This window comes from Sceloporus undulatus, chromosome 7 (assembly GCF_019175285.1).
Source record: "Sceloporus undulatus isolate JIND9_A2432 ecotype Alabama chromosome 7, SceUnd_v1.1, whole genome shotgun sequence".
Taxonomy (NCBI): Eukaryota; Metazoa; Chordata; class Lepidosauria; order Squamata; family Phrynosomatidae; genus Sceloporus; species Sceloporus undulatus.
Genome location: NC_056528.1, coordinates 30,225,562 through 30,250,128, shown reverse-complemented (window position 1 = coordinate 30,250,128; position 24,567 = coordinate 30,225,562). Strand labels below are relative to the sequence as shown.

At 55.5% G+C, this 24,567-nt stretch overlaps 1 protein-coding gene across 4 annotated transcripts in view; it reads right to left on the bottom strand.

Annotated features, from left to right (window-relative positions):
- Positions 1-324: 324 nt before the first annotated feature.
- FRMPD3 (FERM and PDZ domain containing 3) overlaps positions 325-24,567 on the bottom strand; it is a 43,445-nt gene continuing 19,202 nt past the window's right edge. For 2 of the 4 annotated variants that reach the window (XM_042478137.1, XM_042478135.1), the window contains 14 exons: positions 19,219-19,373; positions 18,744-18,846; positions 18,250-18,295; positions 16,599-16,703; positions 15,753-15,860; positions 15,320-15,451; positions 15,054-15,173; positions 14,468-14,604; positions 13,746-13,872; positions 12,135-12,224; positions 11,522-11,701; positions 9,154-9,304; positions 6,325-7,221; positions 325-4,464 (listed from right to left, as the gene is read on the bottom strand). In XM_042478137.1, coding sequence (XP_042334071.1) covers positions 1,586-4,464; positions 6,325-7,221; positions 9,154-9,304; positions 11,522-11,701; positions 12,135-12,224; positions 13,746-13,872; positions 14,468-14,604; positions 15,054-15,173; positions 15,320-15,451; positions 15,753-15,860; positions 16,599-16,703; positions 18,250-18,295; positions 18,744-18,846; positions 19,219-19,366 — 5,223 coding nt within the window. In that variant the 5' untranslated portion in view covers positions 19,367-19,373 and the 3' untranslated portion in view covers positions 325-1,585. Of the gene's footprint in view, positions 4,465-6,324; positions 7,222-9,153; positions 9,305-11,521; positions 11,702-12,134; positions 12,225-13,745; positions 13,873-14,467; positions 14,605-15,053; positions 15,174-15,319; positions 15,452-15,752; positions 15,861-16,598; positions 16,704-18,249; positions 18,645-18,743; positions 18,847-19,218; positions 19,374-20,754; positions 20,864-24,567 lie in introns of those variants that run through there. The other 2 variants (XM_042478136.1, XM_042478138.1) reach the window with 2 other exon arrangements.

Below are 24,567 nucleotides of genomic sequence, written 5' to 3'. Positions count from 1 at the left end.
CATGCTGTTAGGGACCCTTCTCTCCGCAGCGAAAGCCCCGGAGCCACCTTCAGCCATAACTCCTGTGAGCCGTCCTCCATCGTCCCGACCGAGGCCCCTCTGCTGCTCGTCGCCCGGGGCCTGGAGGGGAAAGCCGGCTCAGGGTCCCTGCAGGGGCCCCTGGTCCTCAAAGGACAAACCTTTGCTCAGAAAGAACACTCAGAGGCTGGAGGTTTGGTACTAAGGTTAATATATTTGCTCTCTCCTGTTTGTAAAACAAGACATAACTTTATGTATTTATACTTATATTTATTTATATATATATATATATTAATATATATATCCATATCTATATATAGTTTTGGTGCTATGTATAGTCTGTACAGGCTTTTCTCCTTTTACAAAAGGCCCCTTCCTTCTTCTTCCTTCCCTCCTTCCTTCCTTGGATGCAGCAGGGAAGGAAGGGGGCTGGCAGGGGCCGGCAGAGAAGGCAGCCCTTCTCCCTGGAGGCCTGGGGCTGGCCCCGGGCTTCATGGCACTCTGGAGGGACGGGGGCTGGGAGCCACAGTGTGCATCTCCATATCAAGGGCGAAGGGGGCGGAGGTGGGTTGGGCCTTGTCTTCGGGAAGAGGCAGGGGATGGTTGCCCCGTTGGCACTGAAGCCAGGGACACTCCAGAGAGAGACCCCCTCCGAAAGGGCGCTCTGCTCTCAGCCCAAGGCAGCCATGGAGCCTGAGGGGTCCCTCTGCTCTGCCTCGTTTTGGGGTGAGGAAGGGGCCCGCCAGGGCCCTGTGCGCTTACGTCTGGAGGCGACCCAGGAACGGAAAGAAGGACCCCTTTGGCACCATATCGCCTTACATTCAAAGCAAGAAAGAAGCCCCAACGGAACAACAGTCCAGAGGAGCTAGTAAAGGGCTGGCAGGAAGACACTTCCCCCCAGGCCTAGCCCAACCCACCCGCCTGTGTCTTGCGCATGTGTCCAGAGGGAGGGCAATGTGGGACCCTGGCCCTCAGAGGCATCTGCCCCTCCCACCCGGGTCCCAGCCTGGACCATTCGCTTCAGACAGGGACACTGGCCTTCCCTCCCCTCCCCACAAAATCTGTTCTTGCTCAGGCAATGGGGATGTTCTGCCCCACCGTGACCTCCACTTTCCATCCCGTGCGCACACATGCACTGAGCAAGAAGGAGGATGGCCCCTTTCCAGCTCAGAGACTAGAGATGCCCCTAGGAAGGGGTGATGCCCCCCATCTTGCTCCCTAGCTGGCCCAGGATGTGCCCACAGGCCTGCTGACTGTTTCACCCAATGTTGGCAAAGCTTTGGTGTTTGTGTGTGGGGTGGGGGGATTTTCAGGCTGCCCTCCACCCAACCTCATGGGGCAAAAGCAACCTTATGTTGACAGGCCAGTGAAGGAGCCAGAGATGGGGAGGGCTGATGTGGCCACGGTGGCCTCCCCCTCTCTCTACCCAAAAGGACCAGCAGCAGCTGGCAAGGCAACTCGCTTCCCCTGTTGTTCCTCCAGCCTGCACATGCCCCCCAATAGTGAAAGCGCAGGGGCTCCCTCTTGCCCAGCTGGACTCAAGGGAAAGGCTCCAGGAGAGGCTGCCTCACTTGTTCATTAGTGTCTTCAAGGAGCGTGTGAACGTGCTCACAACAGACACCATCGATGGACGGCCCAATGGATCGGCGGCCGGGTCCCCTCGGTGAGTGGCCGTCCTGGCCGTGGACTCCTCAGCGGCCCTCAGCAGGAATGTGTAGTTCCTGACCACCTCCTCCACCTTGGCCAGCAGGGCCTGGCGCTGGGAGTCGGAGCGCACGACATGCACCAGCCGCACAAAGGTCTCGATCAGGGCACCCAGCACTTGGAAGCTGCTGGTGATGGCCAAGAGCATGTGGGCCGGACTCTTGTCCACGGCGGCCACACGCCGGCAGGAGGCCCGGAACTCCTTGAAGTGGAGGGCCAGGTCCTGCTTGTGCTCAATCAGCTGCGGGAGGTAGGGCTTGCCCTCCCGGACGTCAGGGTTCACTACGCACTGCCTCAGGATGGTCAGGAGCTCGCTGGTGTCCATCTGGGCAGCCAGGAACCCGTCAGGCAAGGCGTAGGTCCGGCCCTTCAGGGCGTGAATCTTGGCTAGGCTGCCCTCAAAGGTTGAGGTTCGCAGGTCTATCTCCTGGGTCTGGTGGCTATCGGGGCTGCTGCAGGCCGTGGCGTCCAGGACCTGGAGGGTCCGGCTGACCACTGGAATGGCCTGGCTGTCAAGCTCCATGCCGGGCAGTATCTGCATGGGGATGGAGTAGGAGAGCTCGTCCTTCTCACTCCCGTCGTCAGCTGCATCACACTTCCGGTAGTAGAAGCAGTAGCGGATGGAGCAGCAATGCTCACTGGCCCCCTCTTCCTCCTCTGGCTCCCCATCCTCCGGCAGCCGGGAGTGGTTGGGGTAGATGTCTTCTGTGGTTGGACAGGGGCCTCGGTCCCTCTGGACCTTCTTCTCCTGGGCAGCCATTTGGACATAGGAGGGGTCTGGCCCCATGGCAGGGGCTGGCTCCTGAAGTCTACCTGTTGGTGGCAGAGGAGCCTGAGCTTCAGCATCGCTCTCTTTCATCAGCAACTTGGCCGCCGCATGGACGCTACGATAGACATCCATGGCTGGTTGGGTGGGCTCAGCTTTGTCTATTTCTCCAACACTGTAGCGGCGCATGAGTCTCTGGTAGTGGTGGGCTCCCAGGCACTCCCCCCGAGAGGCACATGTGGGTAGGCAGGATACACTAGGCTCGGGGTTGGAGCGGCAGTCCCTGGACTCCAGGCTGGTGGAACGGACACGGGCACCCTTGCAGGGGCTCCAGACATGAGTGCCCTTTGGGGCCTCCCCATGCTGCTGTTGCTGAGGGGCTTTCTCCCGCCCACGCCGCTCCGCCTGGCTGGCCTGGGGCCTCACCCCGCGGCTGAGGCGCTTGCAGTCGCAGCTACGCCGCTGCTCCCGGGAGAGGCCGGGCACCTTCTGAACGGGGCTGGTCCTTAGTTGGCAAGCGCAGCGCCCCCCGGGGGCCGAGGGGAGCAGATGCTCTGGTGGCTGTGGGGGAAGCGATGGGGACGGCAGGAGGAGGGCCTCCCCTGGCTGGGCCTTTGGCTTGAGCAGTTCCTCCAACAGCTCTAGCTCATACTGCTTGACCTTCTGCAGCTGAGCCTGCCGCTCATCCGTCTCCTTTTTCAGCCGGGCAGGGAAGGTGGCTGAAAAGAGGCTTCGCAGGCGGAAGGAGGCCTTGGGCACTTTGGGCTTTGCAGGCACATCGGTGTCTGGCAGAGTGACTGCCAGGACCTTTTCGGGCTGCACCAAAGTCACAGAGCTGGTGCCCATGCCTTCTGCCCTGCCTCCCAGCTGGACCTGCCCTTTGGGGTCCTCGCTCCCGGGTCCCCTGAAGATGCCCCCATTCCTGGCAGGTGGGGGCCTTGGGGTGCTGGCCTCGGCCTTTAGGCTCCTCATCTCGGCCTGCCCCCTTTCCCCTTGGCTCACGGAGCCAGCCACTTTGTTGCAAGCCATGCTGGCAGCCTCTCCAGCCCCTTTCTGGCCCAAATCCTGGGCCCCCAGCCTCTCCACTGGCTCCTGCCTTCTCTTGGGAGCCAGTCCAGCCACCTCTTCTGGGGAGCAAGGGCAGCCATCATGGGTTTTGTTCCCTGGGGGCCTGGGAGAGACCCCTTCCTGCTCCTTCTGGGAGGCCTTGGAGTTGGGGACAGGCTGGTCCATGGTCACCAATCCTTGGCGGCCAAGCATGATGCCAACCGGCCAGCTACAACTGTGGCTGTCATTGTGCACAGTGCTTGCTGGTGAGAGAACTCTAGGAGAAGGAGAGGAGGCTTTGTGGCTGATCGCTTGCTGCAGAGCTGTTGAGATGAGGGCCGGGGTCGTCAGGCCCTCGGCATCCAGGACCAGCGTGGGGCTCAGCCGGAACTCTGTGGGCCTCTTGTCCTGCAGCCCCTCCTGGTTCTGCTGGTTGCTCAGGGAAGCTGTGGCGGTGCGCAGGGAGACTTCAAAGGCCGCCAGGTGGGGCCCAGAGCCCTTGCCCTCGGGCAGCGGCAGAATCGGCGTGCCTTGGCTCCTGGTCTCCCCAGCTTGCTGTGGAGCTGCTGGCTGCGCAGCCGAGGTGTTGCTCCGTCCCAGACAGGGAGGCTCCAGCTTGCTTCTGCTGCAGATGGGGCCAGCCTTGGACTCTGAGGTGACTGCCGCTGGAATGGAGCTGGGCTCTGGGTGCCGGAGACTGTAAGGCGATGTGAGGATGGCTTGCGCAGTGCAGCCTTGGAGGCGGAACGGGAGGTCCTTCCTGGCCAGCAGGCCCTCCTTGTTGATGTGCTGGGCCAGGAAGAAGGCAGCGTTCTGGTGCTGCTTCATGGCCGAGACCACCTCTGAGACGTCCGTGATCTCTGATGAGTTGGTTTCATGGCCGGAATCAAGGGAGGACTCTGGGGTGATGGCAGCTAGAACAATCAGGCCTGAAGAGAGAGAAGCTGAGGGTCAGAACTGGCATGTGTATGTGTGTCATTTTCTACCTCAGTGGTTCTCCTCGGGAGCAGGGGGGCCATAGAGCACATGCTGCTGTGTCACGTGCCTCCCACCCACCTGTGAGCTATCAACTAGTTGGGTGGGAGTAAAGACACAGGTAAAGAGAGGGTGCAGGCCTAGAGGCATCCATTCTCCTGCCCTGGCCAGCGTGCTGGTGGCCCATCTTGTGTGTAGGAGGATCCGTATGTGTGTATGAGTCCAGAGTATTCTGGCTTTTTCTGGGACACCAGATTCCTGAGGGCAAAGAGTCGGAGACCACAGACCCTGCTCCCGCAGCCTGCTTCAAGCTTGTGGGAGATGGATGGGATCCCTGCTTTGCACCACTGCATCAAAGACAGTGACTGGCAAGTTTATCACCCACGTCCACTGACCACCCAGCCCAGCCATCCCCACCCCCAGCTGCTGGGCAGAAGGAGGTGCTCAAAGGTGGATGCCACTGAGGTCGCAGTGCTGCAGCTGCTGCTGTCGCTCAGGGCCCAGCTGGTCTGGCCCCACATGGCTCCAGTGGCCGGTTTGGCTTCCTTAGGGCCCCTGGGTTAAGAAGCAGAGAGGGAAGGAGGGAGGAGTGCCTTTGCCAGACCCAAAGTGGGCCAGAGATAGCCAGGTTCTCTCAGTCTCTTTCTCTGCATTCTCAGAAGGTGGACTCTGAGAAAGGAACCCTTCTGGATCCTCTGAATGAGCTGAAAGTGGGAGCGGGCTCTCTTTGGGCAGCAGCAGTGGGGGGGAGGACAGGATCTGCCCAGACCCTTCCTAAAATGAGGGCCTTTCCTGATTTTGTATTGCTAGTAGAATGATATTCTGCTCATTCTACTAGCACAAAGTCACAACCCCCAAATAATTTGGCACATTTATTAAGGAAGGAAAAGGTCTGTAAAATGACACCTGCAAGGGGCTGAGATGAGTAAGAGAGTAACATTTAAAAGGGTCCTAGGAGCACTTGGTGGAGGAGTGCCCAACTTCCCTGACTACTCATCCTTTAAAGGTCAGGAAGTGACCCAGGGAGGGGAAGCGTGTGGCCCTCCTCCAGGCTGGCAGGGAGCTCGCACTGGAACGCTGCCGTCTTACCAGGAGGAATGTGTCACGTGCAAATCCGTGAGCAATCTCTGGTTCCTCTGCATTGCTTGAAAGACACCTAAGGATGTGCTGGGTGAAGTTCCTAGGAAAATGCTGTGTGGTCACAGCATGCTACGTACGAAGCATAGATTTTCAGTTCCAAACAAGTGTCAAGTTGCTGTCACAACCTAGGTGTCCATCAATCCCTTCAGAAGGGGCTTATCTGGGCAACTTGTCTATGCCTCAGCTTTCAAGACAATGGGGCGTTTCTGAGGTCATGTTGACCCTCTTCTGGATGCTGATGCATACAAGGCCAGCATGACTGTACTCTTGCCCACAGACTTGGGAATTTGCAGAGGTTACAAGAACTGAATTGAAGGCATGTGCAGACACACTTCCATCTCAGCTAGAGTTCCAGCCATGCAGCAACTGGCCCAGGAGCCAGGGTTTGCATGCAAGGAGCTCCACCCTGGGACAGAGCTGGTTTGATGTGGGGGTCAGGTGGCGCCTGGGCCACATGAGGACAGTATTGTGGGTCACCTGTTCAAGAAATAAGAGACCTCTTCGGGGCCTTAAATGGTCCAGAGAGAGCCCAAACCCTTCATTCTGACCCTTTCCCTTAGAAATTATGCCATCGAAGGGACTGAGCCAGACCACTAGCATCCCTCTGCCCCAAATAGCAGATGAAAAGGCTGGCAGAGAGTGCCAACAGGAGGGAAGGTTAGGGGTACGGGTACCTGCTGTCTGCTGAGGCGGGGGGTGCGGTCCATCCTCCGAGGCAGCCAGAGCTTCCAGTGCCTGCAGGGTGGAGACCAGTGCATCGTCCAGATCCTGCGCATGGTCCTTGACCGTCCTCGTCTGCACGCTGTCGATGAGTGTCACTGGGATTTCGTCGTAGAGGAGCCCACAGAGGTGTCGTCCAGACTCCTGGCTTTGGGCTGCTGCCGCTGCCGCCGCCACTGCCACAGCCGCCGCTCGGCGCTTGGAGTCGTCCTCGTCTGAGCTGTTGTCCCGGAAGCCAGGCGGAGGGGCGGCGATGGCCGGGAGCAGGGCGGTGGTCTCATCCTCCTCGTCACTCCCAGGTGGCGGGAGAGACGTCAGGTCCACCACCGTGTTGTCACGGGAGGCGCTGGGGTTGCCACCCTTGCGAGAGGTGCTGAGGGCGGACGATATGGAGGTGGCAACAGTGGCAGCCCCCTGGCCCCCCTTGACTTTGGCTTTGCAGGAGTCACAGTAGAATTGGACAGAGCGGCTGTGGCCATGGCCATCCATGGTGTGTGCACGGGTACGGTTGGCCCGGCGCTTCCGGTCCAGGCCGTCCGGGTCATAGTCCTGGGCGACCCCCTCGCAGTCCTGCCCAGAGCTCTTGGGGGTTGGGTCAGACTTGGTCCGGGGCCGGGACTCCTCAAAGAAGATCAGGTTTTCATTGATGTCCGTCCGGTTCTTGCGCTCCTTCCTCTGCTCCCGCATGTGCAGGTAGCAAAAGCGGACGAGCTCCGAGTCCGAGTCCACGGGATCTCGGGGGGTGCGCTCACAGGGGCTGGGGAGAGGGCCACCCAGGACCCTGCTCTCTTTCTTTCCCAGGTGCCCCACGGGGGCAGGCCGGTGGCTGGCAGGCGGCGCGTTGGCATAATCTAAAAGGAAGAGGAATGGGAGCGTTAGGACTCTGCCTGGCTGGAAGGAAAGATCGCAGCCTGCAGGGCGTCACCTGCTCCTTCTCTCCCTCTCCTCCACCCAAAAGCTGCAGGGTGCTTCCTCCCCCTAAGTCCCACTGCTGTTTAGTAGCTGCCCACCGGGCATCCTCTCCATTTCTTATGCATACCTAAGTAACTTTGTGCATATGGCTGTTTATGGGTTATTTTGGGAGTGTGTGTGTAGAATTTGTATCCCACTGAATATTACAGAATTCAAATAAATAGCTGTGTTGGTCTGGAAAATCAGTATGCAAAGGAATCTTTTCTCCAATGGTCTACAACCAAGCCCTCAAATACAATTGCTTCTGCTCACACCCGCAACAGGGACGCCAAACTATACATGCCAATATATATGTGGCAAGACTTGTACCCAGGACTAATTTATTACAGAAGAGACTGAAAACAGAAAATGAGAGCTCTCCACTAGTCATCGCTTACAGCTCCCAGCTGAGTCAAATGTAGCATCAATGAACTACAACCCATTCTGGGCTGTGCAATCCTGCCCTTTCAAGGACTCTTGGTGGCAGGCTTTTACTTGCCAACAGACAGCCTCAAACAGTTATTTAACTACAGGAGGATACACAACACAGATGTGGACACCAGTACAAAGCCTTGCCACAAACCCAGATGCCAGATCTTTCTCCACATCTATTCAGGAAATTTCATCACAGGCTCTAATTACATCAAACCCCCCCCCCCCATATGAGAGGGGCTTTCACTTGCTCATCCTCCAAAGTGATTTATGCCATACTATGCCAGCAGTGCCCTCAGCACTCTATGTTGGGCAAATAGGCCAGTCCCTGTGCCAGAGGGTAAATGGACATAAATCAGACATTAGGAACGGGAATATATAAAAACTGGTTGTGAAACACTTCAGTCTTCCTAAGTAGTCCATCTCTGACCTTGGAACAGCAGTCCTTGAATAAAACGACAACAAAGGAAGATTGGAAAGAGAAACAGCAGAAATTGGAAATTATCCACAGACTCCATGCCATCAGCAGTGGGTTAAACAGAGGCAATGGTTTCATGGTAAACTGCATAAACTTCAGCGTTATCTTATCCCATCCTCATGAGGGCATCCTTAAACAGTTCATCACATCTCCTCTTGAGTTCCCACACTATGTTCCAATACTCATTCATATCGTTATCTACTCTCCTTGGCTTTAGGCAACAGCCTTCCTCCTGCCTTTGTGCCCCAAAAAAACTGAACTTGTCATCTCATATCCATGGCCACAAAGTTTTGCATTTCAATAGGCATTCTGCACCCCATGCATCTGAGGGAGTAGGTTCAAGTCTATGGAAACTCATGCTAACAACTTCTTTCTTTCAGTCAGTCTCAAAGAGTGTTACAAGATCACTTTGCATACTGAATATTACTGAAGCAGGCTTACTGAAGATATGATGCCATTGCATTTCACTCCACATTGCATGTAAAATGTTGTGCGTTGCTGCACCTGGTGCACTGACTGCATGTCTGTACATAGTTGTGTATTTTTCATCAATGCATGATATGCATTTGGCTGTGCAACATGCCAATTCTGCAATGAGGTGGCTCAGTGCAACTGAGGTGAGCATAAACTTGCTCTATGTCTCTTTGGTGCAGGATCTCAGCTGCCCTGTTCCCATCTTCCCCTTCCCCCTCTGGGTCAGTCTCTCTCCAGCCACCTTGGGTGAGAGGCACCCAATGGGGTGGCAGTGAGGAGCAGAGAAGCCTCGGTCTGCCCCAGCAAGAGGAGGATGCCTGCTGGGCACCACCACCCTCTGCCCCTGCCAACACCAGCCCTGAGAAGCTAGGGGCAGCAGCAGCAGCAGGAGGAGGAGGAGGAGGAGGAGGCAGCTGTAGCAGCGCAAAGAGGAGAGCTGGAAACGTACCTGCCTTGATCATTGGAGGCGGGGGCGGTGGGGGCTGGCTGGCATGGCGGGCAAAGATCATCCTCTTGGAGTCCACCAGAAGGCGGCAGTAGCCAGCTATCAGGCCAGCGAAGTTTGTGGCCTCCGGCCATTCCATGAGAAGCACCAGTGGCTGGAAAGGAAGAAGGAGGAGATGCGAGAGCAGAGCTGGATCTGAATGGAAGGCAGCAAGATCCCTCTCCCACCTGCTGCAGGGGAGCCCTCAGCCAGAGGAGGCTGGCACTGCCATGGAGGAGGAGCAGTGCCTTTGCTGAACCAACACCATCCTCCCTAGGCCAGCCATGCTCAGCCCTGGCAGGAAGGAGGAGATGCCACCCCAGCCCCGAAGGAGGGCACAGATCCACACCTGCTGCACGGAGGAGGGACAGGAGCAGGGGCACGTTGAGTCATCTTGCCCTTCCTAAGCAGAGAAGGGCATCAACCATGAACATCGCACAGCTCCCAACTTGCCTTTTGATGAAATCCACCCACGGTGGGTGGCAACAATGGAAGCCTTCCAGGCCCATGGGTCGTTCCCACCAGATCCCAACATGTAATAGGAGAGAGAAGTTCTTTCCTCGAACGTCCTAGTTAGAGGCCACAGCAGCCTTAAAAACATAGCTTAGCAAAGTGCTGCCCTCCAACTATGGCAGGGCAGCAAATCCCACCCAGTGGCTGGCGCTCCTTTCCCCAGGGGAAGAAGACAAGTGCCTGCCTGGGCAGACCATACTTTGCATGCCTCCGGAAGGCTCAGAAAGGGGGGCTGCTGGTGACCATGGGTTCCCCTCCTTTCTGCCAAGTCCTGGAACCTCTGTGACAAAAGGTGGTCACAGGAGGAGAGCTACAGCTGCACTTATGTGCCTCTTGTGCTTTTGGATGGTGCACTTCCTCCTCCTGGGCCCAGGGCTGCAGGGTGGGCACCCATTTCTCCCCATTTCACCATCCTCTTGGCATAGAAGGTTGCTCTTGGGTCACAAGTCACCACATATGTGCATACCCAAGCCATGATGTAAAGAACTTGGTTATTAAGAATGTACAAAATTTGCATTAAGTGTCTTTTAAAGAAAAAGGCAGGGTAAGTTGTGGTGCCTCTTTGGGATACATAGAAGCAGGGGCCAGACCCATCTGAGGGGCAGCTGGGACCCAGGGGAAGAAACTGGCACAAGGCTCCGTGGGAGGAATGGCCATCTGGATTGGGCTGCTGAGCGCCAGGGCTGTCCTGCCCCATCCTTGCAGGAGGAGAGCTACCAGGGCCTGCCTGGCACAGCTAATTAGCAGGCTTTAGCCCCAAGCCCCAGCGTTTGGGGACTTGCAAGGCGAGGCTCTTAAGAGTGATGATCACAGCAACAGTTTGAGCCAGGAGCCTGAATAGAGTAGGAGGGGGGTTGCCTTGTGGTCCCCCCAATCTCCTAATTGGGCAAAACAGAAAAGTAGGAAGAGAAGAAAGTTGGCAAGGCTCAGAAGATTCCTCCCGCTCTAGGAAACAAGACACAGCAACTAAGGAGCACAGATGTCTCATATGGGGGTTCTCTGCAGATCTTCCGCCCACTTCTGCCTCTCTCCTGACTTCAAAGGATTCCTGGACTGATTTCATCCCTTTCTCACACAGCATCCTTGGGCCTTCCTGAGGCCTGTTTCGGAACAGAAGCACTGCTTTGAGCTTCACCATCCTGGAAGGGGGCTGCTCTTGCTCCATTGAGAGGTTTTGCCCCCCCAAGTGATGGAGGACCCCACAGGCTCTGCTTCTTGCCCCTTTAACCAACAGCAGCCTTTCCCTCTCCTGCTGCCAGGACCCCAGTGCCCCATGGATCTTTGCAAAGCTCCCTCCAAGCTTCTCTCTCGGCTTGTTCTGCTCATTGCCAGGGAAAGGAAAGGCCCAATGGAGCCCAGGCTGAGTGGTGCAGGATTCACCCAACCCAGTTCTCTTTTGGCACTGTTCACGGCAGAGCCCACCACCCTCAGCACAAGCGAAGCGAGCAGGAGTCAAGGCTCCTTTTCCCTGGACCAAGTCTTGCTGTGACTGGCCCTCCTGGCAGGTAAGCAGGAAGGAAGCCTTAGTGGGGTCCTGGCCTGACTTTGGCCTGACTGCTTTGCCAGCTGCTCCTGGCTCTCCCGGAGGCTGGTGTCTTGAATGCATTTCACATACAGAACCCACATCTAGCCCCCCCCCCCCCCATGTTTAAGCGGTGGAATCACTGATAGCCAGACTGTTTGCCAAGCCCTGACAGAGGCTGGATGACCACTTGTGCCCAGGGTGCTTTAGCGGTGAATTTCCTGCACTGCAGAAGGGGCTCCTCTTGTTGCAAGTGTGATGGACAGGATGCAGTGGCGAGAGGCATTGGGGACCTACCTTGGCATCCAGGATGCTGGTTTCCACCCGTGCCACCCCCTGGTTTTCCCTGAAGAGCTGGATCTTGCTGACCTTGCTGAACTCAGACAGCACAGTGGTCAGGTTGGTCTTCAGGTCAATGACGTGGCTGATGCCATGGCGGGGGCCCACCAGAAGCGTGGTGGCCGGCTGCTTCTCATCCTGTGCAGAGTAGGTGCCAATTAGAGTCCAGATGGATGGCAGGCAAGCAGGCAGGCAGGCAGGAGGTTGCCAGGCTGTGAAGCCATCCCAAAGCCACCATCCCTTCCCTTCCCTCCACACCTGGAGCTAAAGGCTTTTGTTGTTGTTAAGCCTTAGCCATTTGCTCACTGCTTGGGTGCAAAGTGGGCAGGAGGGTCCTGCCCGACAGAAAAGCTCCTTGTATTTGTGCTTGAAAAGTTTAGAGGTGTAAAAGAAAGAAGGGAGGATGGACAAGAGCAAATGCACTGGAAGTATGGGAGACATTCTGAGGAAGAGGGGGTCTGACTGGCCTAAGACCCAGCCCCACAGGAGCCCCCACTTCTGCCCCTGGGAAATGGTGGGGCAGCAGTTGCTCTGACCCCAGCCTCCCTCCCACTGGTTCAACCGACCGTACCAGCCCCACAGTGTTGAAGAGGACGCCTGCAAAGGTTGGCAGCTCATTCAGGATGCGCAAGTACTGGAGCTTTGCTTGAGTAGTGGAGACCTGTGGAGACACATCAGGAGCACAAGGATGATGCAGGCAAATGCGCCCATTCCCCTGCCACTGGAGGGCAAGGCTGTGGGTGCTGCTCCTTCCCCAGAGGAGAAGGCAGAAAAGGCTTTCTATGGTCAGCAGAAGAAGGAGACAGAGGCTTCTGGGCATCCAACTGCAGCACTTGGCAAGAGAGGGGGGACCACCCAGAGAAAAACTGCATCAAAGGGCTGCTGTTGCAAGAGAAATAGAAGGAGGTTCCTGTTGTTGGTTTGGCACACAAGGAACACCACGCCTTCCTGTCCCCTCTTGTGGCTGAGTTTAAGCTTTGTGCAGCATTGCCACAACTGACTTTTTGCACAAGTTGCACCCTGGATGCAGCCAGTGGTGTGTGTGGTTGCGTGCATGCATTCATGCATGTGCACACAGAGAGGAAGAGAAACTGAGGAAAGCTCTTCATGTATCTGCTGAAGTAGTGGACTCTAGCACAGGACAACATGCACCGTTATGCTGCTGATTGCCTTTAAGTGCCAGAAAATACACTGCTACTTTTGCTGCCAAAGACCAGTGTGGTTGACGCTATTAAATGCATTTCCTTTTAGTGACCTTTCATTGCTTTTGGCTGCCTTTGTAGGGTGGCCTTTGTGGGATACGCAGTCCTATAGGGTACGGACAGATTATTATTACAAAGAAGGGGGCCATGACACTCAGTGCTCCTCACCAGAGGGATGGGGCATTGGATGACTCCACTGTGATCCCCAAATCAGTAAAGAAAGGCCCCTCCCTCAGTATTGGAAGCAGAGAAAGCACAGACTACATCTACACTTCACAGTTAATGCAGTTTGACACCACTTTACCTGCCATGACTCCATGCTATGGAATTCAGGGATTTGTAGTTTTGTGAGATCTTTAGCCTTCTCTATCAGAGAGCTCTGGTGCCACAAGAAACTACAAATCCCAGGACTATAGGATGGGGCAATGGCAGTTAAAGCGGTGTCAAGCTGCATTAATTCTGTAGTGTGTCAGCAGACACAGTCTTGGCTGCAAGAAAATGCAAGCAAAACAAGCTGCCAGTGTGTTCGGAAATGGCTTCAAATGCCACTCTTCACAACAAATTGTGTGTATGTGGGGCAGGGAGTTAGCTCCTAGGCTTTGATGTTCTGACAGATACGTTTTCATTACAGATCAGCCTATTAAATTTACTTTAAGAAATAAAACAGGCAACAGATTAAGTTTAAACTCGTTCAGGTGCCTTTTGAACCATCCTTCTGTCTTAATTATTTCAAGGGAAACTGAGCAGCGTGCAGGTGAAGGCAGGGAGCAAGATGGCTGCCACAGAAAAGGAGGGCACACATTTTGGGGGCCAGGCCAGGAGACCCTCCTTTGAGGGCCTTTTCTTGCAGTCTGCATTGGTCAGGGAACCCTGGTAGCCAGTGCATCCTCCGCCGAACTAGTTGTCCATTGTGAAGGCCAGCCCCCCTCCCCAGGCATGGCAAGGGAGAGGAGAGGGCAGCCCTGACAGGTGGAACTTGCCTTGGTGCCACACGGTGGCTGGTTCTGGTGGGCCTTCAGCTGCTGGGAGAGAGACTTCCGCAGGCTCTTGTCCTTGATGCCCTGCAGCAGGGAGGGCGGCAGGAAGGGCTCCAGGCCCCACTCCTTCCTGGGAAGGGAGAGAAGAGGGGAAAGAGCAAGGTCAGCAAGGCCCACGCAAGAGGAGGTGGATGGGCAGGAGGGGCATCCTGCCCACTTCACCCCCTGCGGCCCATGCTTCTGGAGGAGAGAGCGGGCAATAGAGGGGCATGGAGCTGTTGATCACCACTAATAAACATGGCATTTTAATAAAAACAACCAAAAATCTGATCAAGCAAGAAAAGCCCAGACCCACGCTGTGTAAGGAAGTGGCTCAAATACCCAAGGCATATTTGCCCTTAGGATGCCTCAGAAGAGATGGGGGGCAGGTGGTGGGGAGAAGGGGCTATGCAGGCAAGGAATAAGGCCAGGATGAGGTTTCCTGTCCTCTCTCCAGAGAGCATTGGGATCTTGCCAAGGCCCTTCAGAAAGGGACCCCCAGGAGGATGCAGGTGGGGGGCAGCATGGGGCAGTGGCTGGAAGAGAGACAGTGGGGGGGTTGGGAAGAAGAAAACTGCTTGCCAGGGAGAGGGATGGCACCCAATGCCTGCCCTGTCCCCCACCTACAAAGCCCCTGATGGCCCCAAGAGGGAGGAAGTGATGGGGGGGGGGCAGTCAGAACTCACTCAACGTTTTTGAGGGAGACCTTCTGGCTGGGGCGCGTGGCGGAGACAGTGATGTAGATGTGGAGGGCGGTCAGGCCCAGCAGCATCTCCGGCTTGGGCTCCATGCCAAAACGCTCCCGGATCACGTCGTTCCGGCTCTGGAAGGGGAAGGAGAGGCAGTGACACAGGATCCATGGCTTTGCTCTCAGAAGAGACCTCCACCCCACTGCACCCCATTGCCTGGCTTCTTGGATGCATGGCGGGAAGGGGGCAGAGAGCCTTCTACATCTGCTGTCCAGGTGAATCCCCTTCTCTTGCTCATCTTCACAGCCCCATCATCATCATTCAGAGGGGGAACAGGGATGGCCAGTTAGCCCTGACCACTATGCCACCGGCCACAAAGTTGGCCAGAATGAAGAGGCCCACCTGAGATACACCATCTTGTGGCCAGAACAATCAAAACCACAATTGCCCAGCTGCACCCAGGAAGGAGAGTTGCATGGAAGAGGACAGACAGATGGGTCTGGCGGATCAAGGAGCCACGGTGGGGAGTCTTGGAGGGCAGGAAAAGGCCCTCCTCCAGCCTTGTCCTTCCCCCCCCCCTTACCTGGATGTAGAGGTACTCAAAGGCGGCCGGGTCCCTCCGGAGCAGTTCTGCTGGCTCCTTGGGGAAGAAGCTGACGCGAAAGAGGCATCGCATGCCCTGGTAGTGGGTCCTCTGCACCACCTAGCGTGGGACAGGATGAGGCCGGTGGGGGGGGAGGAATGTTCTCCAAGCCCAGGGGTCCTGGGGATGTTCTGGGGTCTCCTGCTGCTAATGGGGGAGAAGGCAGGGGGAGAGGGGTCCACCCCCAAGATCCACCAGTAGCTTACGTGGGCCAGCGGCTGCTTGTCTTGGAGTAGAAGGAACTTGTGGCTCTGCTCAGGGCTGGAGTACTCCAGCACTAGTGAGAAATGCTCAATGTGCCTCAAGGAGAGACGGTCCTGCAGGGTCATCATCACATCCTAGTGTCATGGCGGGTGGCACATGGGGTATGGAGAGAGAAAGAGAAAGGTTTGTGAGGGGAAATAGCTCCTCTGTACTGGGCCCCATAGCCTTCTTCCGTAGAATCACAGAGGAGATCCCAAGGACCATCCAGTCCAAACCAATCCTGCCTAAGTCTAAGCCCTCTCTGTGACAAATGGCCATCCAGCCTCTGTTTGAAAATCTCCAGCAAGGCAGAGAGTTGCTGACCCCCTTCCCCTTTTTGGCCCAGGGAAGGCAAGATGTTTTGTTTTATCTTATTTATTCAAGGCAGCTCCCTACCTTGACGGTGGTTCGGCCGTCAAAGGTGAAAGACTTGATCTGCCCGTTCTCAAGGAAAACCTTCAGCACGTTGGGGATGAGGAGCAGAGCCTCCTTCTTCAGCATGTCCTACAAGGGGAAAGGAGGCGGGACAGTGTGCCTTGGGCCCCTATGAGTCCAGGGGCCACCAAAGCACCAGCAAGGAGGCCACGCATGGCAGAAAAGGTAGGGGAAGCCACCCAGGTGGGCAAACAGGAGAGAAAAGAGGGGGGATGGAGTGACGGTGCCTGCCAGTCATTTTATGCCAGCTCTGCCCCTACAAATGAGGGGCTCACATGCCCAGTGAGCAAGGGAGCTTTGGCTTTGACAGCATTCCACTCACTTGCCAGCTGTTGTCCCTTGGAGAAAGGGCCCACTCCCCTCTTGACCCTCACCCACAGCAGCTGTGATGCACATTGGGCATGTCACTTTGCCACCTCTTTCTGCCATTAAGAGATTGTGGTCTCCAGGGTCTGGTTCTCCTCCAGAGGAGCTGGGAGCTGGCCAAGGTGTGAAGCCACCATGGCTGGGCTCCCCACTCCTCAGCGGATGCCGTCTAGACACCATTCCCTTTGGGGAAGAGGGTTGGAGGCTGGGCAGCCAAGAAAGAGCACATAAAAGCCCAGGGCATTTGGCCACTCCTGGTGGGACCAGCTGGCCATGAGGGCTGCACTCTCCAGTTCTTCTCTGTCTCTCATCTGGGAGCTGTGACCAGAGCAGGATGAGACCTTTAGCCAGGGCCCTGCCAGGAACAATGGGACTTGGAGGGCAGCGCAGAAGCTGCGATAGGGTGGCTGCACTGGGCGAAGGGCAGGGGAGGGAACTTACTGGATCAGGCTCGCCAATGGTGACTTGTTCTGAAAAGCGAACCTTCACCGGATTGGAGCGCAGCTTTGCTTTCTTGGCAGCACTGATGAAGGCTGACTTGGGGGACTGGAAGGAAAGGCAAAGTCAGGTCACCCCCGTTGCCCACAAAAGCCAGATGGGAAGGCCAGAGGGGGTCTGGGGCTCCCCTGTGGTTTGGTCAGAGGGTCAGAGAGAGTGAAGAGGGCAGGAAGGGAGGAAAGGAGGGAGCCTGCGGCAAAACCTTGACTGTGGGTCCCTGGAGGATCAGCTGTGTTACACCAAAGGAGGAACTTCCCGATGACCCCTTGCCTGGGGGTCAGTGCCTGTCTCCCACCCATGGAGGTGCTTCACCCGAGGGAGCCTCAGTCTTAGGCATCTAGCAAAGGCCTCTTCAGAGCAGCTCCATTGCCCAGGCTGGAGGGCTTGGAGGACCAAATCCCCACTGGGGAGACATAGACATTCTGATGCCTTGGTCTGGCACCCCTTTTGCTCTCTCCAGCTCTGGCCACTCTCTCTCAGCCGATCCCACTTCGCAGGACTGTTGTGAGGTTCGAGAGAGAGGGTGCCATTGCCCCACACACTCAGCTCATTCTGGGAAGGGAGACAGGATTGATCAAGGAAGGTCTCCAGCAAGTGGCTGGGGCCACTTATGGCAACTGGTCAGAGCCTGGGGACCTTTGCATGGGTAGCTCAAGATGTCCACACAGTCTCCTTGGCTCATAACTTGGTGTGACTTTTTGGAGGGCTAGGGCTGGAATAAGCTAAGAGGCAGTGCTCTGGCAAAGGGCCTGCTCTCCCATTTCCAGATGAGGGGACTCCCTCCCAAAGGGGCTTGGAAAAGCTCTGACCTCGCAGGTCTTTCAAGGGAAGAGCAGAGCTGCCTGCCTGAGCCAGGTACCCACCACTGGCTTTGCTGAATCCCGCAGCTGAACCCTCTTTTTCCTCCTCCTCTTGAGGAGACCAAGGGGATTCTCGCGCCTCAGATCCCATCCACTTTGCCAAGATCAAAAAGCTCATCAAAGCAGAAACGACAGCTCATCTTCATTGCCGATGGCATGACAGTTCAATCTGTTCCGCTGCTCTGGGCTCTGGAGCACCAGGGCGCCCTCCTCGCTCTCAGCCACGGCTGGTCAAAGGCTCCAGCTACCTAGCACTGAATGCAAATGCTGCCAGCCTCCTGGGGAGGGGAGGCCTTCCCTGGGGATCCCTGGCAGAGCAGGCCAGAGACTCACTCTCTCCTCCCATGCAGGCACATGCGCATAGAGGCAATTAGCCTTCCCAGGAGGTGCGCACATCACCTCACCTGCTCTGGCCAAGCACAGCACTCTCTGGCAAAGTGCACGTCCCTCTCTGCGAGGGCCCCAAGGGAATTCAGGGCCTGACAGTTCCCTGGCTGTTCCACTTTATGATTTCTGCCTCTTCTTGCCCCCCTTGAATGCTGCTGGCACCAGGGCTGGAGAGATGCCAGCCTCAAGTTGGGCAAGCACATCAGCCAGCGGACAAGATGGGCAGGTGGAAGAAGTGAGAGAGCAGACAGGGACAAAAAGGTGATGACTGGCATCTGGGCACCACTATGGGGGCCTGGCAGTTAGGGGGTGCCCTCCTCCCCATGTCCCCAAAGCTGGGCTCTCACCTGGTGGGTCTGGAGCACAGTGAGCACCACGGACTCCTTGGCACCCCTGCAAGAGAATGGGGGAAGTGAGTCAGGTGCATTCCCTGGAGGGGAATCCCCTGGCAGAAGGGCCCATGGGGCTCCACAACCCTGGAAGCACTCCAGAGGGCCCCCCCGGCTGTCATCTGGGGCCACACAGCAGCCGTTGCCTTTGCCAAGCCAGGACTTGGTGGCTGCTCTCAGGGCCCTTGGCCAGTCTTCAGAAGAGACCCTCCTTTGGCAGCATGAGGAAACCCCCCCCCCCCGGGCCACAGAGGAGGGACCAGAGGAAGGGTCCCAAGCACAGCCATACAGGTCTCAGTGGTGCATTTGTCACAACCTTGGAAGGCGGTCTGGGACAACAGGACAAACAGGGCCTGGGGAGAAAGCAGGGTAGAGCCTGGTATGTGCCAAGGGTGTGCTAGGGATGGTACACACACACACCTGTTGTCCTTTAAGTTCCAGCCTTCCCTTACCTGACAAGTTCTATGAATCTCTCTCTGGGGGCGTCACTCACATCCTCTTCATTTATGGCCAGGATCTGGTCCCCTGCCAGGAGCTTGTCCTCAGAAGGGCCCCCTGCCAAGAAAGGGTATGGGTGTGTGATGTGTGTGTAAGTCCCCCATGGGATGGAGAGCACACCCTTTCCCCCTCATGCAGGGCAAGCAGTGGTCCTGCCCATTCTGGCCTGTGCCCACCCTCTGTCTGTCTCCCTTGGCCCACTTTTGTGCCCTCTGCCTCCTTGCTATCTCCACTTCTGCTTTCTCTGGCTCACCTGCACAGGTGGGACCTCTCCTGGCACCAGTAGTCTCTCCAAGTGAAAAGCCCATGCCCACCCAACAGCCCCCACCCTGGGTGCCTTGGTCTTTGAATAATGCTGCTCTCTCGGTGCCATTTCCCCGGTGCACGCGCATTTGCACACAGTCCCAGACCCCCAGACCCAAGGCCTACCTGGAGTGACAGAGCGGACCACCACCGGCCTCTCACTGCCAGCCACAAAGCCTAATCCGTAGAGGGGGTCACGCTGGATCTTCACCTGTCGGAGGGCATCTGAAGGCAGCTGACCACATTCCATATCATCCCAGCCCTCCTCTGGCATCACATGGCTGGGCAAGCGGATGGCACAGAGGAGAGAGAAAACAGCAAGGCCTCAGCGTGGGGGTCCGAAGCAAAATGGGTGGTCCTGAGACCCCCCCCCTTCCTCCCTTCATTCCCAAGATGAGACCTGTGTCCCTCTTGGAGTGGAGAGCAGACCCACCCAATGGGGCTCTCAAGGAAGAGGGGGAGGCCAGAGGCACTTGTCTCTTCCAGAGGAGACAAACACATCCTAGACTTTTCAGCCAGATGGGATCCCTCCACACCACACAATGACATTGCTATGATTCCACTTTAACTGCAACAGCAACATCCTATAAAATCCTGGGATCTTCAGTTTAGGGAGGGTTTCTTGCTCAGAAAGCTCTTCTGGTGCGCCACCATTCTACAAATCCCATGATTCCATAGGATGCAGCCAGCACTGTTAAAATGGAATCACAGTGCTGTAAGTCTGTAGTGTGAAAGAGCCTATAAGGTCCAGCGGGCAAAATCTCAGCATGCGGCTCCCACTGGTGTCTGAGGAGACTGCTTGGGAGGGACACCCCACATACACATTGGAAGCTATTCCCATAGATCTCACAAACAGGAGCTGCTTTGGAGGAAACAGTCAAGATCCAGCAGCTGGTTGGAGAGACTGCAGGCCGGCCCTTGGCCTCAGGAAGGGGCTCCCTGGAGATCTTAGGGCTTCTTCCTTCTGGGGATAATAATTTAGCATTCTTCCTCCCAGCCTTTCCTGGGGCCTCACTGGGGAGAGGCTGCATTTTTAGGCTGAATGCTGTTGCAGCTTTGCAGGCGCTGTCCAGCCCCATAACGGCTCTGCCTGCCTCGCACATCTCCAGAGCAAATTAATATTCCACCATTAGATTCCCACTGACAAGCTCCCTGATGAGATCCCAAGGAAGCCGCATCTCCAGTGCTGCTGCAGCACCTTCTGTGCAGCACCCACATTGGCACTCCTCTCCCTCCCCAACCCCTGGGTTGCAATGGGGCAGCAGCAATGGCAGCACGGAGAAGGCCCCATGGCCCCCTCCCCTTCCCACTCAATGAAACCCTCTGGGACCCCATTTGCAAGCCCCCTCCAGTCTGCAGAAAGCTCAGTGCACAATGGAAGGACTGATTCTGCTGCACTTTCTTCCCTCTTTCTTTGCCAACCTTGGTCTCCACATTGGTCTTCCTCTCCACCTTGTTAGATAAAGGTCTCTCATGGGTCCCAAGTTATTGTTGCAAACTGGTTGTCTGCCACCACCCCCACTCCACCTCACCAGCACTGCAACGTCTCCAGTGACTTTATAAAGTGTCCAAGGTAGACCCAAGGGAGGCACTGAGAGGTTTCTAAAATGACTAAATGGAGGCTGTTGTACTTTGGACATGAGATGAGACGGGGTGACTCACTGGGAATAGACTCACTGGGAGCAGGCCCTCTGCAACCCTCCGCCAGGGTCTGCAGCCCCTCCAAGAGCAGCAGTGCTTCACAGAAACAGCCAGAGAGTCCCAGGGAGGCCTGTGGGAAGTTAATTTGTTTTCAGCATCATGCGCTCTGAGAAACACAGCCTTTCTTTTTCTGATGCCTGGAAGCTGCTGGGTTACTTATTTATACACCAAGGTGGAGGTAACAGTGAAGGACAAGCCTTTCTGGAGATAATGGTAATGCAAAAACACACTGGGGCAGCCATGGAAGGAGGAAAACAGCACGGCCAAAAGTCAGGCTCCAGCGGCTGCTCCGTGGCTTGATGGGCAATGGGCACATTCTGCAGCCACTCTGGCCAGATAGGTCCCTTGGACCCGTGGCCACAAGAGAATAGACCAGCAATAACCAATGCTTCCCAGGAGCCCAGGGCTTTGGCCTGCCTGAACCAAGGCCCAGTGTGGCCTCTGACTGCTGCCTTGACCTCTGGGGAGCAATGTCCATTGGAAAAGATGGGAGATGGAAAGCTGAGTGCCCCCCCCCCATTCGTCACCTGTAAGAGAAGCAGCTTATCAGTACTAGTCAGGGCTGGCAAGGAAAGGTTGGTGCTAAGGGAAGCAGGGTGGCCCCACTGCCCTTGGCCCCTGATGCTCCACACCTTTCTACTTGCTCCTCCGATCCTTGGTCCCCAGTCATAAGGAGGGATCAATCCCCCTTTCCCCCGACCATGGGATGGATTCCTTGGAAAGCAAATGTGACCTGGAGAGAGGCACCAAGATGCCCAGAGCAAAGCTAGCTGGATCAAAAGCACAGCACTTTGGAAGGCAGCTCATTCTTCTTGCAAGCACTGGAGCTCAGCTTCCTGTTAAAAGGAACTTGAATCCTGCTTTCCCAAAGCCTTTCTTATTTCTTTTATTTTGGCTTCTAGCTTCCGCTGTGCTAATTTCTAATTGTGCCTTGTTTACCATGTTTCTTTATGGTCGTGCTGGAAAATATTATGATGTTCTTTCCTTGACTGGGGGCTTCTGAGTACTGTAGACCCAAAAGGTAACTTACCCAAGCTCTGGAAACCCCACCATTGCAGAGGGGGAGTTATTTGCCTCAGGAGGATGGGGGTCCCTGGAGTGTGATTCTGCCTCTCTGGGTGTGGGATTCTGACACCCAAAAGTTGGATTTTGGAGGTTGGTGCAGGAAAGTTTCAAACAAATAAATACAGCCAAAAGCTCAGTGGCAAGATGGCTAAATCGAGGCTGTTTGCATGTCTTTGTTATTTGTGCCCCTTTCCAACTTAGTACTGTTTGTATGTATGTTAGCCACCTTGCGTCCCAGCTCTGGGGAAAAGGTGGTATAAATGTAGAAGCAATTCTAAGACTAAAGGTGCACCAAGGCCAGTTCCCAAAGCCTGGTCTCAAGGTGGGCCTCCTTGGGGATGGGGGCCTTTCTAGGAAAAACAACAAAAGGGTTCTGGCAAAAACTATAAGGGAATAACAGCACCCTGGAGCAAAAAAACCAATGTAATGTCTAAAAGGGTAAAATTACCCCACTGGAAGATCTAAAAATGCTAAAGGTGAATAGAATATTAAAAATACAAAACCAGAGAAACTAAACCCTGGTGAAAAGCCAATAAAACCACAGAAAGGGTGAAGAAAAGCCCCCTCTCTTTTTTTCTTTTGGCAACCCTTTTGTTGTTTTGTTTGTTTTTTTCTGGGGGTTTTCGGTTTTAGGGACTTTGGTTGGTTTGGCCTTCCTAGGCACCCTGTGCATCACTGGCTGCCTAGGCCCCTTCCTCCGGTTCTAAGCTGCCTCCTCTTGGAAGCAGGAGAGCAGAGAGCCTCCACACTCCCTGGCAGTGTCTGCCAGCCCTGATCCTCCACTGCAGCTTCACCCTCACATCAGTCCTCCCTTGCGGGCCCAGGAGTGCCTGGAGCTCTGCCTGAGCTGGGCAGCCTTGCCAAGATGCCAGGGCTGTGTGGCAGCAGGCAGCTATTCCTCACCCTCTCCTGGCACCAGTGGCCATTGTGCCACCTGAAAGCTCCCTTTGCTGTGAGGTGGAAGCATCTCCAGCAGGGATTCCCTTCTCTGGAGCACACATTGCCTACCATTAGGGCAGTGCGATGAAGAAGGGCTCTCATGTCTCAGGGGCACTGGCTGCTTGCAAATGCACATGTGCCACACTTGGGCTGAGGCCATGCCCATTCCCAGGCAGGGTGCATACTTGCGCCCGAGAAGCCCAACAGTGCATAGGTGAGGGGACAGAGCAGGTGCTGAGGCCCTCCAGAGGCAGGTGGCACAGGGCTTTAGGTCCCATGAATCAGTGGCAGGGACCCCTGGATATCCATGTCCAAGGTACCAGGCTGGCCCTCTGCATCCTCTCCAACTAGAGCAGGGGAAAACCATGCCTCTGGAGACCCTTCTGCTGCTCAGTATCAAGGATGGCTTCCCAGCTTTTTGTGAATGAGAACAGCTTCCAGTCAAATGCATTCCTCTCTCCCAGGGAGGAAAGAAAAAGAAGAGGCCCTGCTGGTTTGCATTTGTTTGCATTTCCTCTCTCTATAAATGCAAATCTCTTTTGCCCAGAGGCTTCCAGCTCCCTTCTCCCATTCAGCTCTGGCTGCAGCTTGTTGACAGCTTCTGTCCACTTTGCTCCAAGGTTTGCCTCCTCCACCTCCTGAGCAGGTCTTCAGCCTGAACCACTTAGGCCTTCCTTGGGGCCAGCCCCATTGCTGGAAGGGCAGCTGAGTGCTGGAGGGAAGGAGAAAACCCACAGGGGTCTCTAGGCCTCTGGACTCAGGGCCAGCTGCCTGGTGGCCATGGCAGCCCTTGAGATGCTTGAAGCCCAAAGACTCTCCCCTCCTCTCACCCCAAATATCTGGGGTCCCAACAAAGGAGGGGTAGAGGCACCCCCTGGACCTGGGGCACCGGGAGGATATGGGGCAGCCAAGGGGCTGTTCAGGTCCAAAGCATTGGGGCTTAAAGTTAGGACATGGGAGGCAGCAGTGGCTGCTCGGCAGCTTAGATGTAAGAAAGACCCTTTCCATTTTGACAGGCCTTTGAGGGTGACTGTTCGGAGGGGAAAGGACTCATGCCAGACAAACCTGATCTCTTTTTTTATATATATAAAATTACCAGCTTGGTAGATGAAGGGAATGCAGTGGATATAGTATATCTTGATTTCAGTAAGGCCTTTGACAAGGTTTCCCATGACATTCTTTCAAAGAAGCTTGTAAAATGTGGGCTAGACAAAGGAACTGTTAAATGGATCTGTAATTGGTTGACCGGCTGAACCCAAAGGATGGTCAGCCATGGCTCCTTTTCATCCTGGAGAGAAGTGACCAGTGGGGTCCCACAGGGGTCTGTCATGGGCCCAGTGCTATTCAACATCTTTATCAATGACTTGGAGGACAAAATTGGGGGCATACTTATCAAATGTGCAGATGACACCAAATTAGGAGGAATAGCTAATACTCCAGAGGACAGGATCAAGATTAAAAATGACTTGAACAGACTAGAAAACTGGGCCAAAGCTAACAAAATGAACTTCAACATGGAGAAATGTAAGGTACTGCACTTAGGGCAGAAAAATGAAATGCAGAGATATAGGATGGGGGACACCTGGCTGAATGAAACTACGTGTGAAAGGGATCTTGGAGTTCAAGTAGACCACAAGTTGAATATAAGTCAACAGTGCGATGCCGCAGCTAAAAAGGCCAATGCAATTTTAGGCTGCATCAATAGAAGTATAGTGTCTAGATCAAGGGAAGTCATAGTGCCACTATATTCTGCTCTGGTCAGGCCCCACC